Here is a 19,368-nt window from a genome sequence, read left to right on the forward strand (position 1 = left end):
AGATGAGTAGGGTTGAAAGTTCTTTTTATGCAACTATGTCTTTTTTTTTCATTCTTTGACATGACAATAAGCTTTAGTCCTAACTAGGCTAGTAGGAGATTTTCTACAGGAACAATATTTCAGGGCACAGAAACTTTGAATGTAAATTGAATATCTCAGATCCTGATGGACATCTATTTGTCTTCCACTTCAGCATCTTCAGATCTCAAGTCTACCAAATATGCTAGCTGATGGCATCGTATTCAAAGAAAGCAATACTTATAACAGGAGTGTCTAGCAGTTTAGTTCATCTGGGATCATTTGAATTTTCTGTAAGCTTTTAAACTCTTTCTGTGAACGTTTACTGAGATTTAGGCAACTTGTAAGGAGGAAGTGAATATGGATATCTCTGGCATTCCCATTGTGGCTACTGGGAATGTTTTGCTTGAACAACAAAGCCTTCATCTCCCATGGAGATATCCATCTTAGAGTTAGCTGAGGGGATCTTCTATTGGCTTTTAACTAAAGTTTGCCATAAAAGGGTTCAGCAGGCATTGAAGAATAATACACTCAAAATATCTTTTTTTCTTCTGTCTTATTTTTCTCTTCTTTTTTCTTTAAATAAAAATAAAAACATTTGTTCCCCCTTTCAGTTCATTTTTAATTGCATGTAACTGGCCCATAGTTGAGGCATTGGAGACTAATATTCTGAATCCATTAAGTAAGTGGATTAGTAATAATATTTGGCATCCTGTCTTTGTGATCAATAGAAAAACAAGGTAACATGTACAGTCCTGGCAGTGCATCTCTGCCCTAACCTAGAGTTCTTGGAGCATCCCAGATGAGGTGTCTGGATTTTTTTGGCCATAACATTCTTGGCTTCTGTACCAGTACTTCACTAAAAGAAGACATCTGTAATGGCTAGATATTTGGTATAAGTTATTACCACTATAAAAGTGTAACTACCAACTTGCACTACGTTTCACTATTTCACTGCCATCATGTAGCAGCAACCTGGATTTGCAGTACCCGTTGAACTAGCAGTAAAAATACATACTCTGGCTGGTGCTCTGAGAATGTAGTCAGGCTTTGCAGAAGTGGCCCTAACTGGGCCTTTTTGCTTCACAAGCATACCAATGGTAGCCATCACACACAGTAGTAGTACTGTTATTCTATAACTCAGTAGATCCCCTTTCTCTATTTGAAACCCTAGATAGCTTATGTTTAGCTTAACTCATTTATGGTATCTTAAAGAGCCTGGCTGTTTAAAAATGCCATTCTTTTATGGGCTATCATAGACATAACAAAAGGTACTATCTTCATTCTCAGGATTCACATAAAGAACTGAAGCACATCAAAATATGAGTGGAATTTCCCATAAAGAGGCGTTTTACTATTTACTGTTTGCTTTCCTTAAAAGAGAGAAGCATCCAGCATTTCCATTTCATTAAAAATGGGGCTTACAGTTTTAGTGAGAAGTTTCACACATCTTAATTAGTAGTAGAATGAATTAACGACCAAATGAAGAACATGCTGCAGTTAGTAATTAAGGTTCCTTTCCCTTCTTGGATAAACATGCTAGTGCGATACTACCTTTGTGGAGATGAAGGAGCACAGCACTGGTCAACTGATGTCTTAAGACTTGAATTTTGGGCTCATATATTAGCTGTGGTCCCATAATGCAGGAACTTAAGCGTCTTTGGGGAAATGCTACTCTTGTCACTTAGCTAAAGAACTGGATTATAAATGCTGGAAGTGGTCTCTTAAGTGTATACCTAATACAGTATTCCTATGGAGACAGCCCACAAGCTTGTGTTTGTAAGCATGATGTGAGCCTGTAACGTAAGCCTGTGTGCTTGCAGTGCCCTAGTGTTTCCCTTAAGTTAGTGCATAAGTAGGAATGTTTGCTTGGCCAGTACATCCCCTGCCTGGAAGGCAGCCTTTGGAGCTGCTTTTGGAAGGCAGAACATGCTCCTGAGATGTTTAATTTGGAGAGAAAGACATAGTGAGTAGGTTTAGTTCTGTTCCTAACTGAAATGAGTGAAAGTGAGACTAGATCAAGGTATCAGTCTATAAAATAAAGCTAGCGTATTGCATTTCATGTGAAATGCAGCAAGCTTGCGTAGTCTGCAAATACAAACAGCCTGCAAATTGAAAATAGAACAATTTTCACTTGTCCTTTTCACCTCTCCTGTTTCTTTTTCTGTCATCTTTTCTGAGGAAACGTGAAAAAAGAGGGATGTAGATTTTTTAAATTCTTTGTGGAAAAATTAAAATTAAAGAGAGGACATATTGAGAAGTGGTATCAGAATAATTTTGAAAATAGGCCTTTTCCTGGAAAAAGCTGATTATGGGGTAGATTTTAACTAAAAAAAAAAAAAAAAAAAAAAAAGAATTATCTAGGATCTTTCTCCTCCTCTTGCAGACATACTTTTCTCAATGTGAACACTGAAATTTCTGTAGGATGATTCTGCATGTTTCTAGAGTGTAGTGTTGCCAAGCCTGATAAAATTCCTGTCAAACTCCAACCGCTATATGTTTTATTTCTGAGTCTTAATTGACTGTTTTGTATCAAGATATTGTTGGAAGGAGCATTAATTTAAGAAATAAAATATTCAACATCTTGATAAACAAAATATCTAATAGAATATAATTTAGATCAGGCTAAATTATAAGTTGGCCTCTGATTATGCTTGCTTGTAGGTACTAAATGGGGGTACATAACATTTTAAGTATGCTTGGAATGGTTGTATGTGGTAGTTACATATGTGGTAGTTTTATGTAGAGTAGTAGAGAAAAAACAGATCAATAACACTGAAATATCATCCAAAATTTGTGTGTATGGGTGTGAATTTATCACTTTTAAAAATACTCCATTTTTTTGAAGATATTTCTCTAAGCAGAATTTGCCTGAGCCAGACAGAATGTGCAGGAAAAAGGAGTGTAAGAGCAGTCAGGCATGAAAAAATTACCTTTTTAGTGTCAAATATGTGTCCAGTCACTACAGTAATTGTGTGAAAAGTCACGTTTTAAATGTTGTGGAGTTTTACTTTTCATTTCTGGCTAGGTAATGTCAATTTACATTAAAGGTTTAATATAAAATGAAAAATCTAAAAGCAAATGAAGTAGAAACTACTAGTGCTAAAGCAATAATACTGTTCTGAAGACTTTGAATCACAAATAGTTGTAAACCTCCTCAAATTTTCAGGGCAAGAATTATAAATTGGCTCACATTAGACTTACTCAAACTATTTATCAACTCTGTTCCGTTCAGAAAGCCTAGTCGCGTCTTTGGTATGTAAGAAAATAAAAATAAAAAAAAAAAAAAAGGTGATTTCTGTAGCTTTAGTTTTTCTTGCAAATATTTGATTCAGTTCTAGTCACATTGTATCTCTCCAAATGTGATTGTTAGCAAATCAAGAGAAATATTATTGTGCCAAGAAAGATTCCAGCACAGCATTCCTTTTTTTATCTTAAAGCCTAGCTATCTGAATTGCTGGGCGATTGCAAAATGTAAAAAAACAGACTGTCTGCCACTGTTAAATGCCAGTAGAGAAGAGTTTAGGCTAAGATTTCTCTGCTTTTTTGTTTGAAACCAGAATGCAGCAATAAAAATAAACAGTGAAAGCATAGCCGGACCTTGTCACAAAGCAGAAAGTCTTTATTTTATGGCTGTGTCAGGCTTAATGTCTGTGCTGACATCATTTCCAGCCCAAGAGGCTGACGATCTACGTCTTTGAAATTGAAACTTTGAACACATATAACTTGTTATGTATTTCCTATCACTACAGACTACAGCTATATGTGCCTCATTGTTCCAGACATGATCAGCTCTTTGGAATATGCATTGACCTAGGTCAAATATAGAAAATTTCCATTTTGTGAGTAACACATAAACCAAACTGTGTCTTCTACTCTGAATAAAAGATTTTTGTGCTAAATGAACTGCAAATTAGGGCCATTTGGCTTTTATCATATCATTAGAAGTTAGCAGAAGGATATAAGAGGGAGAAAGAACCACAGAAGTGGGGGAAAAATGGTTAATTGTTAGGCCAATTCAGTAAAGTGTTCAAATAGATGGTTAACTTTAAACAGCTTAATGATGCATTGTATGCTTCTAAATTTAAGGGCAAGTATACATGGGTATTTTGAGGCATAATGGAGGGAAGGGAAGTAAGCGGTACAGAGAAACAATGAGAGGTATTTAGATTAGTCCATACCTAGGTCTGCTTGCTCAAATCTATATGACTTTAGAAAAGCTTTCTGTTTAGCATACAAACAGCTAAGGATCTGTAGAAAGACCTCAAGGGAATGTTTTCTTCAAATGATTAAGTTTAAACACTTTATAAGTGGTTTTAAAAAGTGATAAATGTTTCTGATCTGTTCAGTGGGATATTCCATCTATAATAAAATAACTACATAAACTTTTAAGATAGTTTTATGCATAAATACATAACAATCCTGTGTCATACAGAGTAATCTATTTGAAAGCAAGTGAAGGCTGCTTAGTGTATTGGGATTGGGAAAGGTACTTCTATTCTTACTGAAATTATATAGAAAAGCAAAAAATACCAGATGGACTAAATCAAAATCTTTGCAGTCAATTTATCTCTTTTTTGGCAAGCTGTTTGCTTTTCCATGAGCAAATCTGGGCTACGTTTCCCTGTGGAGCCCAAAAGTTGCTGTAGATTCGTTTGTATCAAATGTCACTTTAGAGGTGGTGTTTACACCCTTGATGAGCTTGTGTCATTGTTTTAAAGATAAACTTCTACTTCACGATAATAAATTTCTCTCTGTATGATATATTATTCAAGGGTTAGCCAGTAAAGGTAAAGTTGATTTTTTTCCAAGACTCAATTTTAGGTGCTGTATTGTTGGAAACAGAACATAAAATAGATGAGTTCCAAGTCATTCCTGTGCTGCTTGCGAGGCTAATTCTGTTTTAAAAACCTCCTTGTGTACTACAGTTTCCTATTAACTTTAGTGCCATTCAAGGAAGTCCTGTGCTTCTGAATCTGGTTCTAGATTCTGTAGATATGTACTTGCATTGCTTCACTTAATAGGTGAAGGTCTTTGCTGTTCCACTTAGAAGCTTAGCACAGCTATAAGTAACATTAAATTTTATCTGTGACAGATACTGGACTCCAGTGCAGCTGCTAAGTCATAATAGTACAAACAACATACAGGCCAATGTGCTAAACAGCACAGAGCCTGGTAGTGCCCCAGTTTGTCAGCTAATACTGTCCAAGGGAGCTAATTTAGCCTAAAGTCATGTGTCTTCTCTTCATGTTCAGTTTCTGTGCTAGGAGAACTCTTTCCCAGCAGGCTTCTGGGATGTAAGAGCCCATTACCTGGATTAGAATCTTAAGTCAGTTAGCCACTGAAATAATGCAAAATTACAGCTGAGCACACATATCTGCAAAATTAGGCTTTTTCATTTTCTGAATATAGGCAAACAAGGCCTCATTTCAGCTTTCTACAGGTCCTAGAACCACAGTCTTCACCATGTCATACACCAAATTACTGTTGGAGCCTGCTGGATTACCTCCCTACTAATCTTAAACTAGGAGAGTAATAAAGTCTAGTGGGAGTTCTAGTCAGAAACCATTAACAAATTCAAGTCGCTGATTGAAAAATCCATTAGATAGTTCCAAAAGTTTAAACAAAAACAGATTTTAAAAGAAAAAAAATGTAAAGCTTTTCTTTTACAACTGAATACATTGTAGTGTGGTTGACATTCCAGTGATGCACAGCACTGCACAGTGCTTTTCCTCATCTGACACCTTGCAAACTTGGAATCTGCTCTGATACTGGGTTGTGTGTCACCAATGTGATACCATTCACTTCACAAGAGCTATGGTTCCTTTGGCCAGGTGCTGTGATGTTGGAAATCAAAGCTGTGAGCTGATTCAGTAAGCTCAGAGCTGTCAGGTAAGCCCCATTATCTTTTACTCTCCATCTTCATTTCAAGATAGATCAAGGTCCATCCTGATCTAAATCATCCCTGTTGTGTCTAACAAGAAGAGGTGAATCTGTGTGTGAGAGACCACTCTGGAATCCCCTTAGATGTCAGTACTCCTGTGATCTTCCTCTTGGCAAGCCATTTAGGCCTACACTCGTCCTAGTAGTTTGGGGTGCATATATGAATCATCTTTGTTAGTTACGCTTGCGTGAGATGCATAGAGGATCTTTTAGACAAGCATTCTTCACTGCTGAGTGCACATGTAGGATTTAGTGCAGTTGCCCCAGCAAAGCAATTTGGCTTTACTGAGTGGTTATAAGCAATGGGCATGTGAAAGGCTGGTTTCTCTACAGGTTTGAGCTTATGCTTGACTGATTTTTGTTTGTTATGATCTGCAAGTTCTTCCTACATCTGTGGGATGTTTAGTATCTATCTTTTGTGTGAATACTTCTATGTGAACTCGTGTTTCAGGCTTTCTTGCAGTCAGGGTGAAAAATAAGTTTTGTCTCCTTTTTCAACTGTTATTTTCAATAAGGTCTAGAACATAATTCTCTTGAATTCTTCCTTTCTTCTGGAAAATTTGGTTGAAATCAGGCAGTAGGCTCAAAAGATACTGTAACTGGAGCACACAGGCAGACACTCAGATGATGTAATCTTACAAATTTATCAAAAATATGATTACTCATTTCAACTTCAGTGATGTATTTGGAATGACTTTAGCTCTTCTGTATTAGTAATGTAATGTTTATGAGTATTCTAAGGAATAATATTTTTAAATGCCTTCTTTTTGTCCTGACAACCCTGTTACATTTTTTCTATCAGGTTTGGATTGCATCTCTGTGTCATACTTCTTCCCCTGTGGTAATACCTTAGTGAAATAAAAAATCAGAACTAGAAATAACATTTTGACTATTCACAGTTTTAGATGCTTAACTTGAAAAAGAACTTCCTCCTGAGATGTTTTCTTTTGAATATAATGAAGGACATTAATACCCAACAGCTTTAAAATGTTTCCATAGTTATGATGCAAAACAAAGCTTCGAATCTGAATTTCATATTTCACTAAATTTGGTCATTGTTGTTTTTAAAGAATATTAGATCATCTACAAATAGGATGCCTTTAGAACACCAAACTGTTTAGAAGCAAAATGGTGGACAGTGTGGAGAACTTTTCTTTCTCTCTAGTGTGCTTTTATGATAATTCAAATATTGGAGATGATTTACAAACCTGCACTGTAGCACTATAGTACTGTAGCAGAGACCTTATGTGGTGGAATTTATATCACTTTTCCTTTTAGACTTTTAAACCACATGTCATTCTAGAAAAACAAGGACAGAGGTTCAACAAAGAGGTGATTTATTTTCAGTTAAAACACTAGCTACATTAAAACCACATGTTATTAAGTACTATATATCCAAACCATGCTCAGAATAAGGCAAATGACACCAAAGGTTGGTTAAAATATATTTTTTTCCTAAACTTTGGCAGTACATATACTAACAGATTCTACCTGAGTACACAGTACATTAATTATAATTTTTCCTTGATAAAAATCTAGTAAGTTATTAAAGTACCAGAGTATAAATTTTTTCAGTCTCTTACTATTTTTCTCATACTTCTGGATGGTAGAACTTTTCTGTCTAATTTAGGTGGCACTGTGTCTCTGTGAATAGCCTTCCTGAAACAGCATAATATGATTGAGTTTATTTAAGTCTGAAACTTGGATTTTCCATGTAAAACATCTTGTACTTCAGACATTTTACCAACATGAACTGTCTAATAACACTCATAAAGTTCCTCTGATATAAGTAAAATCTTGTGTTACAGATGAGTAAAGTAACGCACAGAAGTTATGCATACAGGCCCAAGACTAGAAGGGAAATCACTATGAATAGCAGAATAAAGGGGACCCAATTTTATGTTCAGTGCACAGATACTGAGGACTGTTTTCTGTCCTCAGTATGCGGCATTTTACACACCAAATTGCCTAGGACTTCAAGGGAATTTTATGTGCTAATTTTGCTAGGTAAGTTGTTCAAAACTTGGTGGCATTGACCAGTGAAGAATTCATCTGGTACTCCAGACAGGTTTTTTGCGGTTACATAGAACTTCCATGTTGGCTCTGTGCATCTGTGGCATTGGCACAGAGACAGTACTTGGGAGACCAGGAACTTGCTGGCTCATGCTTATGTGACAGAGTAGCTCTTGGGGTCTGCTAGAGGTTAAAGAAATGTCAAGATGCACTGGTATCAAATGGGGAAAATGAAAGTGCTGTTGCCTTATTTTTCTGATTCTGTTCAATGTGCAACTTGCATAGGCCAGAAAATATGTCCCTATGCTAAGAATTTACAGTCACTAACCCCCATAATGTTCCTGCCTCATAGGTAAACACTGGACAATTTTAGTCCTAGAGTGCTACCAGCCAGTTACTGTTGAAAAATCTTTAAACAAAACACAGAGCAGAAGCAGTAATTTTTTCTGCTTGTATCCTGGAGATCATTCTAATTCAGATGTTACAGTCACATCTTGAAATCATTAATGCTACCTTAAGCTTGCCTGGTATTCTTATTTGTCTTGAAATTCTTAGCTCAAGTAAATCCTGGAATATTGATTCTGCATCAGCAACTTGCTAGAATTTGTAATTACCTTAAACAAAAAAGATGCAACAGATTTTTATGAGTCTTTTCTCAGTCTTTGGTTGCCTAATCAAAGTGTAATATATTAGACAATAGAAACTCCATTGAATTAAAACTATTCTGTTTGCTACCTTCTCTTGAATAGAGACCGGTACCAAGTAATCATAGAATCATAGAATCAGCAAGGTTGGAAGGGACCTCTGGAGATCATCTAGTCCAACCCCCCTGCTCAAGCAGGGTCACCTGGAGCATGTTAGACAGGGTTGCATCCAGGCGGGCCTTGAATATCTCCAGAGAAGGAGACTCCACAACCTCTCTGGGCAACCTGGTCCAGTGCTCTGTCACTCTCACAGGGAAGAAATTCCCCCTCACGTTCAGGCGGAACTTCCTGTGCTTCAGTTTCTGCCCATTGCCTCTTGTCCTGTTGCATGGCACTACTGAAAAGAGTTTGCCCCCGTCCCCTTGACACCCTCCCTTCAGGTACTTATACACGTTGATGAGATCCTCCCTCAGTCTTCTCTCTCCCAGGCTGAAGAGGCCCAGTTCTCGCAGCTGCTCCTAATAGGGCAGGTGCTCCAGCCCTCTGATCATCTTCGTAGCCCTACACTGGACTCTCTCCAGTAGCTCCATGTCTCTCTTGGACTGGGGAGCCCAGAACTGGACACAGTACTCGAGATGAGGCCTCCCCAGGGCTGAGTAGAGGGGCAGGATCACCTCCCTCGACCTGCTGGCAGCACTCTTCCTAATATACCCCAGGATACCATTGGCCCTCTTGGCCACAAGGGCACATTGCTGGCTAACGATCAACTTGTTATCCCTCCGCCAGCACTCCCAGGTCCTTCTCTGCAGAGCTGCTCTCCAGCAGGTCAGCCCCCAGCTTGTACTGGTGCCCAGGGTTATTTCTCCCTAGGTGCAGGACTCTGCACTTGCCCTTGTTGAACCTCATGAGGTTCCTGTCCACCCAGCTCTCCAGCCTGTCCAGGTCTCTGTGAATGGCAGCACAGCTAATGTGTGAGACAGTGCAAGAAACCACACAGTGGACAAAAGATCCATGCGGTAGGCTTGACTTAAGTCTAAATCATAAACTATTCCACACATTTTTAGCATGATAGGAATTAAGCAAGGAAAAAAACATCATTGAGCTGCCCGCTCCCTCAGCAAGCCTTCTGTAGTGCAGTAAATTTAGTTTAATTATTTTACCAGCCTGGTAGTGGCACCCATAGTCACAACTTAGATCACTGCCTAACTGAAGTAAACAGTGTGCAAACTCATAATAGAAAGTACAAAGCAGCTATGTTCCTGCTGTTTGCTTCTCCTTTTATGAAGAACTAGAAAACTGGTCTTACTGCTACTATCACCAGCACTGAAAGAATATTAATAGCTATTACTGTATCAAACCAGCAGGAGAAGCCCAATTCTTCTGCCCTTTTTGACAGCAGCAAGAGCAGCAAGGCTAGCTCTCAAGGTTCTCCCTCTGTCTTGTCTCCCAGTTCTACCATCCCCTCTGTACTTCACTTTTTCTAACCTCCTGGCTTTGATGTGGCAAAATTTCTGATTTGTTTACACTGCTTGGCAGCATGAGCAGCTTGGACAAACCAAAAGAACTCATAGCTTAAATAGGCAGCCAAAGGGTAGGAGGAAGAACATAGGTATACTTGTGACTGGCATGTGATAATCAGTAGGAAATGCTACTGTCAGGGAGGTGAATTAGGAGGATATTGACCAAAAGCCTGAAAAGCAATTATGATACAATTATTGTTTTCATTAGTTTTGTTTCCAAAAAATAATCCAAGTGATTGTACTTTGTCACTGATTATCATTTCCATTCTCTTTATGTGGGTCTCAGAACCATCTTCCTTTTTTCTCTTTAGGTTATCACCTACCTTTACATTGCATCACCAGACTGACTTGTCTTTTTCTTTTTTCTAGATGTTTCCAGATGTGTAGCTGAGAGGAAGTACACTCAGGAACAAGCTCGCAAGGAATTTCAACAAGTGTTTATCCCAGAATGCAATGATGATGGCACATATAGTCAGGTTGAAAATTTTTGATTTGGTATATTGCATGTCTGAAAGGTTAGAATTTGTATACATTTGCAGAAAATTAAGAAAAATGTAATGTAATGAAATGTAATTTCAAAATGGAATGTAATTTGTGCTAACACTAAGGTTAAAAAAAGGAAAGAAAATTTATATTTTGTACCAGCTGAGTTCTTTTTTTTTTTTTTTTTTTTTTGAAGTTGGCCATCAAAAGAGCCAAACATTACTGTTGTTAATGTGATACTCTCCCTATTCTTCTAGGCTGAGGCAGCTGAATCATTCTTGTATCCCCCTGAATACTCATCAGATGGTAAAATGTTTGGAATTTCTGATCTACTCCTGATCTGAACAAGAAATCTTGTGACGAGAGTCCATATTTTAGTGCTAAAGCATGAATCATAAAGGAATCTTCCCTATTATTCATTGATTTTCTACACAGGCATACAGCCTGAGACAAATTTATGTAGATTAGATTATAGAGTTCAGAAGGGATGCAATTAAAAGCTTATTCTTTGATATATATTCTAGTCGTGATTGCTTTCTGCTACCTCTGTACTGCGTTTAAATCGCAGAGTTGTGCAGAGGACAATCCATCTCACTTTAAGTGTGGTGAAGGAAATGATATTGGCCCTCAGGAAATATAATGCAATTGATTTCTAAGAGGAATTCCAAGAGTTTCCTTTCTGACAGCTTGGGATATGAATAATGCTGGCAGAAGCACTGTGTCCTGCTCTTTCAGTGGGTGGAACAATATGTTCTCTATGTGGAAAAAAACTCAAGACTGCTTACTTTAGGAACAGTTTATTTGTCCCCTGAGGATCTTCATTGTGAGGTTTTCATAACACCTGCACCTCACACTTCTGAAATAGGGCATAAGCAACAACATATTTCAATAATTTTCTCTTCCACTGTAAACTGAAGGATCTACCACACTGTGCTTGAAAGAAGCTCTTCTTTATGCTAAGGATTATGTATTGGACTGAAATTAAGGTCTTTACGATTTATCATTCTAGGCTTCGCCAATAGAGTTTGTTGGACGAGCCGTTTGTACATGTGTCGTGAATGCTTCGGGATAATAGACATATGTCTCATAGACTACACGTGGTTCGTATCATTTCTGACAGGTTCAGTGCCATAGTTACACTGGATACTGCTGGTGTGTCACACCTAATGGTCGTCCTATCAGTGGTACTGCTGTGGCCCACAAAACTCCTCGGTGCCCAGGTAAGATTTGTTTGGCTGGCCAGGTTATAATATTGTGTCAAGAATAACAGTCAAGGTAATTTGTGGCATCTGATTAGACTTAAGGAAAAAATTCTTCTCTGGTAGCCTGATTCAGCACAGGAACAGGTGCCTACAAAGACTATGGACTCTCCATCCTTGGGGATTTTCAAAACTTAGCTAATTAGTCTAACTGAAGTTAGCCCTGCTTGAGTTCTTCAGAGGTTATTTCCATCCTAAATCTTTCTGTGATTGTATGATCCATCTACTTTATTTGTATTATAATCTAGCAATTGAGGGGGGTTTCTGCTGTGATGTTTGTATGGTATATATATGTGTTGATATATGAAACCATGTAACTGCTTTGCTGAGTTAGTTCTTTATGTTGTAACTATTTTGCAAGTAAACGCACTGCAAAAATTCCAGAGGATTTTTGCCTTTCAGATATTTAAGTACTTAGATTATAGAAAAATCCCAACCCCAACAGAAATATGGAGTGTGAATATCCTGATTTGTGATGTAGCCCAGTGAAACAGTTCCCACAGCAAATCTGATAAATGGCTAGATCGAAAGGAGAAGTAAAAATGAAATGAAACACTAAGAACATAATGGAATCATTGTCAGTAGAAATTAACTGACAAATCAAATTATTGCTGTGTGCATTGCCCTTTATCTTTCATCAAGACAATTAACAGGTTCACTGTTTTTAAGGAATTTGCTTATGACCTTATTTCATTGACACTGATAATATACGTAATAAATTCTCAGTGTATGAGCAGCTGCCAGAATTATTGTTCACCTTGCTTGAGGCTGACAGAATGGCACCCCTTCAACAGAAACAGCTCTAAAAATATTTGTGCTCTATGTATTATGCTTCTGCTTGTGCACTAGAAGACCCTTGCATGTTCATGCATGCAAGATCATTCCCTTTCAGAAAGTGGAAGGAATAACTACTAACTTAAATAAGTTCACCTTGTAACAAAAATTAAGCTGAAAAAAAGTGTCTTTGCAAAGGCACTTTTTCAGTTGCTGTTGAGAGAGTTTACCTGGCATGATCTACCTCAATTGTTCAAGTACCATATTGATATTTTTGATAAATAGATGAAGAAAGGAAGAGACTAGAGAAAAAAAAATCTCAACAAAGTCTGTGAAAAGTTAATTCCACCTTTAAAACCTATTTAGTTTAAATAAAGTTGATTAGAGTGTGGTGCTAATAATGCCAAGGTTGTGGGTTTGATTCCTGTATGGGCCACTCGATTGAGGGTTGGACTAGATGATTGCCAGAGGTCCCTTCCAACCTCACCAATTCTATGCTTCTATGATTCTTAGACTTTCAGAGCCTTCCATACGTTTTGCCTGTGGGTAAACTTCAGTTAAAAAGAATAATCTTCAGTCTAATTCATTTGATGCAGTCTAAAATGGGATATACGTTGAAGAGTCATTGTGGCATGACAATGAATTGTGAAAAGTCATGTAAAATTCAGGCTTAAAGTTCAGAAACACATACATTAATTTTAATGTAATTACTGTTTATAACTGGGTCTTGGCTTCAGAAGACACAGATAGTTAGGATAGCGTTTACATGCTTCAAATACTGTCTGTTTCTGCACATTCACAACCATAGCGTCTTTGAAAGTGTGCCTTCATTGCTTTCTGTGGAATATCAATTTGTGTCATAAAGCTTTGTAGCTTCCTCAGTTTCATCTGCATCAGTGAAGAAAGGATTATGTATATGCTGAAATTTCAACAAGTAATTGTTTGGTAACCGTGTCACAGTGTGTGACATTATTTTCTTGAGTCAATATTTTGCTGAATTGGTTACTGTACATTCATTTGATTTTGTGCATTTAGTATCAAGGAGAAGCTGCAATGTAGCTTCGGGTTAATTAACAGAGTCACAGAAGAACTATTCTACCTGTACAGGAACCAAGCCCTGATTCCCCTTAAAGGTATATTCATGTGCCTAGAAGATAACCTGCCAATTGCTTCAGTATTTTTTGGAAGCATGGAAAGGGAAGTTAGTTTTACAGAAATGCCAAGGCAAATGGGATGCTAGCATTCAATTTTAATTTAGTAGTTCAGGGATAAGAAGACTGCTCTTGGGTCCAAGTGAGTATACAGAAACTGATTCTGCTGCATGGAAAGCCAAGGATAGTTTTCTAGTTGTCGTTAGATGCTTTGGGACTGGCTCTGCAGCAGTCTTTCTCTGCTTGTATTTGTGCTCTTTTTACTGGTCAGCACCCCTTCTTTGTCCCTTAGGAAAGAATTCCAGCTACAGCATAATTCAGAAATTAACTTGAAGCGCTAGAGGATTTTGCAGTTGTAGTGGGTAAGGGCTCAGTCTTGAAGAGGTCTGGAGAAACCTTTTCATTCAGCAAAGAGGACAGCTACGGATTTTCTCAGAAAGTTACATAGCATAATAAGGCAAAACTACTGATCTTTAAGATGAAACCTCTCTCCCGTTTCTGAGTATATGCTCAGAATTGACATCTGTTTAGTATAACAAAGGTTCCCCCCTCCCACCTTAGCAGGACTGTTGATGTTTTCCAGAACACCACTATTTCACTTTTATACTTTTTCTTTAGCACCACTATGCACAGGAATTTTAGTCAAAATGTTAGTAGGTATACTGAAGCTGAATAGATGTGCTGTTATCTTAACTAGCAATTGTGGGATCCTATTATTTCGCAGATTACTGTCTCTAGTCAGTCTAATACATTTTTTGATGGTTACTAATCATTTTGCAGGCGTTGTCTTGCTATTTCTTGATATTGCAAGGAAATTTCTTGTAGTAATGGCACCCTGACAGCTGCATTTCTATGTAGCTTTCACTTGTGTCTGTTTATTCTGCATGAATGATGTTATAGTTATTTCAAAGAGTTTATGCATATGTGCTAGACTTTTTTTTTTCCTCCCAGGATCACTTTTGCTACCTTTTCCTTTTAGAGTAGAACCCATGCAGACCATAAAGATGACAAATAGAGTCAATTGTGAACATCTTTTTGAAATGATTTTCTCATAGGAAATATGGTACCATAGAATGTGTGAAAAATTCTCTTCTAAATAAAAAGTTTCAGTGTTTTCAACTCCATTTCTGCACTAATTTCAGATAAATATATATATATCTAATCAACTGTGCTCTTCCAAAATTATGGGATAATTTCTTGCCTTTCATTTTCTCCCAGTGAAACCTTCTTTGACTTGGGTGAATATCCAGAAATAGGAGAGAAGAGCATGACAGCCTGAAAGAATTTGGAATTTAATAAAGGAAATACGGAGCAGAATTTAGAATGAGCAGTTAGGAGTTTGTTTTTGTGTTTCTTTCGCCTGTGCATGCTTTATATTTGCTATGTGATTTGTGTAGGTCAAATAACTTTATCTAAATGTTAAATTTTTTATGTGCATAACATGATTCTTCCTAAAGCTATTTCAGATCCTGCGATAGAAAATATATATTTTTATGTATCTGCAATATCTCTATGAACAATTAAGTGCTCACTGTGCTGTTTTGATTACTCTTATTAAAACTATATTTTTTCCTAGAGACAAAAGATGTAGAAGGATGGAGGTTCTAAAGAAGCATTAAAAAATGCAGGAATCTTTCCAATGGGTTCATATAAAACCTTCCCTTTAATTACTACATCCTTACCCGAAAAAGCTCCTCATCTGTCCTTTCCAAGTCATTCCTACAGCAACACTTGGTACTGCTAAAACACACATGATAAATCTCAAAATGCCATTCCATTCCATAGATATAATCTCCACTGTTTCAGAAGCAGTGATGGGAAGGAGAGTAAATCAAACACATTCTCATGACAGCACTAAAAAGAAAGCTCCTTAAAAATGATGAATGTCCCCCAATCCTTTCACTAAAGAACACCATACGTAAAATAGACATTTTTATAGCTCCCCATTTCTGTTATCAGCACTTCAGGGAACTGCAGAAATTCCAAACCCAGAGTCCTGGGAAATGGGTCAGAAATTGAGAAGCAGGTGTTAAATTGTCACTGCAAAATAAAATGTTCTCCTATTGTAGGATTTATCTGCCATTTTAACTCTTCTGGGGTTCTACCTTAGCATGCCTATGAGGTTGCACAGGGATAACAAGGTTTTATTGTTCTTTGAAGTTGGTTTGTTACCTCACATTGAAGATACCATCATCTTCTCTAAAGGCATATAAGTACCTTTAAAAATTCAGAATTCTTCCCATCTGTATAATATTATCATCAGATACTGTAATGAAAATGATCATATTTGGGAAAGCAATGATCTTTTTTGAGTTTATATTATATTTCTTTTATTAATTGAGAAGAATTTCCATCCTTGAATTATCTAGTTCTTCTGTCCCCATATGTAATAGTTTCCTTATACATATATTCTCATACACACACAGGTGCAAAATATAGAACATGAACAGTTTACATTACTGTTTCTTGTTCTCTGCATTCAGTGATTACTTATCAAGTATTCCTTAGCAGGAGATCAAAAGTTGTTATCTAAAACAGATAATAGTAAGCATTCCTTTTCTCTTTTAAAGCCCAGTAATATATGATCAGAACTATAGAAAATATATATGCAAAAATCATAAATCACAAAAATCACATCATATTCCGTGAAGGATTTACTATGCCTCAGAAGCTTTTAAAGTGAAACTGAACTGAATAGTGGATTTTGAAGTACACTAAGGCTTATGCCTTAGTTTAGATGAAATAGATGAATATTTCTACCATTTAAAAAAATTCATCAAAATCATTAATGGATGTATAGCTAAGCAAATGAAAGAGATAAGTATATATGAGCTAGAATGATACTGAATTATTAAAATAATGCTGCTGAATCTAACATCCCTCCTTGCCTTTTCCACTAACATCAATATATTTATGTGGTGTGATTTGGTTGCTTAAAGTTAATTAAAAACTTCAAAATTGATTTGTATTGCCTAACTTTTAGAAAAGGTATACACTGAGATTTCTGCTTGTTACCTGGCTGAAAATTTGAGCACTTCCATTGTGAGTATTGAAGATATAATTGCCTAAATAACTTAATTTGCAACCTCTTGTCACCATTTAAGCTAGAATTACTTCTAACTCAAATATATTCAAAAAATGGTAGGAAGAAAACAATGTAAGTTCGCTAACATTCCTCCTCCAACTCAGAGTGAATACCAAAACAAATTTTCTGCCAATATTTGTTCAAATAAATTTAAAATCCCAAGTGAAAGTATATTAAGGGCAGTTATTTCACTTAGGAACTTCTGTGACTATTTTCTTTATCTTCTAAGTTATAGTCAGCCTAGGGAACCGAATTTCACCATCTTTATGTAATTTCACAGTGAAATTAGTTTCACTATGGTATGGTTAGCCTTTGTGAATATCAATCTGCCCCTACACCCATCAATTTTCCTTCAAAATTTAGGTAAAAGAAAGAAAAGCACAGGAAAAAGTTCAGTTTTCCTGATTCTACATCACTATCACAAAGTCATCATTTCTCATCATTTTACTTACATATGGAGTAATCTGAAGGCATCTTGATGATAATGAGATCTGTAAAGGCTTTTCCACTTCTGGGTCTAAAATGTGGAATACTGCATAAATTTCTCAGATCCTTTAAATTGCTTAGATAGGAACTCAATTTTCAGTTCCATTTATAACTGTTTCAGGCTCAGACTTCGAAGGCCCTGTTCCTGTCTCCTCCAACATGCATACAGAATCCATAATTGCCTGGTGTCACCTAGAAAACATGCTCTTGTCAAGTTAGTAGGCATAATGCAAGAGCATGTGCTACGTAATAGCCTAAAAGAGGTCAGAAGAAATCCTCCTTTTGCAACTTCCTGCCCTAGCTTTTCTGTACAGTATGCAACTGTTTAGCTCAGCTCACAGTGCTTGTCCGTAATCACAGTATTACAAAGCTATAGTCTGAGATTCACAATCTTTGCTAGAAAGTGTAGCATGGATTTTCCATATATGTGTAAGAGAGTTACTGATAGTATTCGTTCTTGCTAGAGTGAAAAGTCTCCTCAAACAGGATGGGTGTTTGGCATATCCTAAAGACATTCAAACTTTTGATTGACTGAATATTGTCTGGAAGTTAATTCCCTAACTGGCCCGGTACTGGGCAAGAGATTTAAGAAACCCTACGAAGTGCTTGAAGTGGGTGGGCAAGTCTGTGTGTGTAGGATGGGATCTGTCCTGCACAAGAAACTGCAGGTGAGTAGGATTTCACATAATGACGGGACTATGCGTATGATTGTAGGATGTGGCATCTGGGTGTCTGTTTGGAAGGGACAATATGACTGTGCAGCACATGAGCATGTTTTTGCACTTTATTTATGTAGTGTTTAGTGTCATCTTTTTCTCCGGTTAATAAATTTATCAATAGTCAATAATTTAATGGTGCACAGATGCAGATGTCAGGCCAAGCTAAAATCTCTGACTTGCAAAAGAAGAATTATCTGGATCTTTATTGCTATAATAAGCAAAGAGGAATCATTAAAACTGAACTGCGTTAGAAAACTAGAAAACACATTAATAATGAAAATAGTATTTTTCTGGTTAATTCCTTTTTCCAATTGCAGGTTCTGTAAGTGAGAAGTTGCCACAAAGAGAAGGTGCAGGAAAAACAGGTAAATATCTTAGAATGCCTTTAAACAGAAACTAAAATAGCTGTGGGATATAACATCTTGATTTCTCATAGATTTAAAATATCAATGTATATATATATGATGTATATTATATGCATATATAATGTATATATACATGCATGCATGCTATCATTTTATGTCTGCATTGAAGATATTAGTAAGCTTTGGGTATAAATGTATATACATGTATGTGTTTATATATGCATACACATAATTTTTTTTCTAGTTTCAGCCCTGCAGACTTTACTATTCTGAGCTGATGGGAAAATAATTTTTCTACCTGTAGCTAGTCTCCAAACTCTCATACTATTTTCTTGCTCTGGAGGATAGATTGTTCTGTTTCTGATAAAGCCAACGTTTCAGAGTCCCAGGATCCCAGGAACTGGAGTCACTGCTTTATCTTCATAGCAACCAGTGTTTGAGTTGTGTTATACATAGCATTTCATTCTATATTGTGATTAATTCAACTAATTGCTTACAATCACAACCAAATAATTACTATTAATAGAGATAGATCATGGTGTATATTATGTCATCAGGGCAAAATCTGATGTGACTCAAACATAGCTGGTAGATGTAAATCAGGGAGATATTTGTGTTCTAAACAAAATTAAAGCTCTCACTCTCCAAATACTTAAATAAATTTTAAAGTCAGTTGAAAATAATATAGGAAATATTACTGCCAGTTACACTAGGCTAAATTAATTTTAATGAAGTTGTTCGTATTTCTTCTAATGCTAGTGAATATCCAGTTTGATGCACGACAAATGTAAGTGGTAAATTTTTTTACAGGAACTTTTGCAGCATTATAATATGCCTAACATTTAAATAAATTATTGTGCAGTTAGGTTGAGAAAATCAGTATCTCTTTAAAGGCTAATAATGACAAA

The 19,368-nt window shown here is 36.6% G+C and overlaps 1 protein-coding gene across 7 annotated transcripts in view; it reads left to right on the forward strand.

The window, feature by feature from the left end:
• SMOC2 (SPARC related modular calcium binding 2) overlaps nt 1–19,368 on the forward strand; it is a 151,737-nt gene that overhangs the window by 52,788 nt on the left and 79,581 nt on the right. For all 7 annotated transcript variants that reach the window (XM_062572194.1, XM_062572195.1, XM_062572196.1 and 4 more), the window contains exons 3-5: nt 10,508–10,614; nt 11,742–11,841; nt 18,413–18,460. In XM_062572194.1, coding sequence (XP_062428178.1) covers nt 10,508–10,614; nt 11,742–11,841; nt 18,413–18,460 — 255 coding nt within the window. The remainder of the gene's footprint in view (nt 1–10,507; nt 10,615–11,741; nt 11,842–18,412; nt 18,461–19,368) is intronic.

The sequence above is a fragment of the Rhea pennata genome, chromosome 3, assembly GCF_028389875.1.
Source record: "Rhea pennata isolate bPtePen1 chromosome 3, bPtePen1.pri, whole genome shotgun sequence".
Classification (NCBI taxonomy): domain Eukaryota; kingdom Metazoa; phylum Chordata; class Aves; order Rheiformes; family Rheidae; genus Rhea; species Rhea pennata.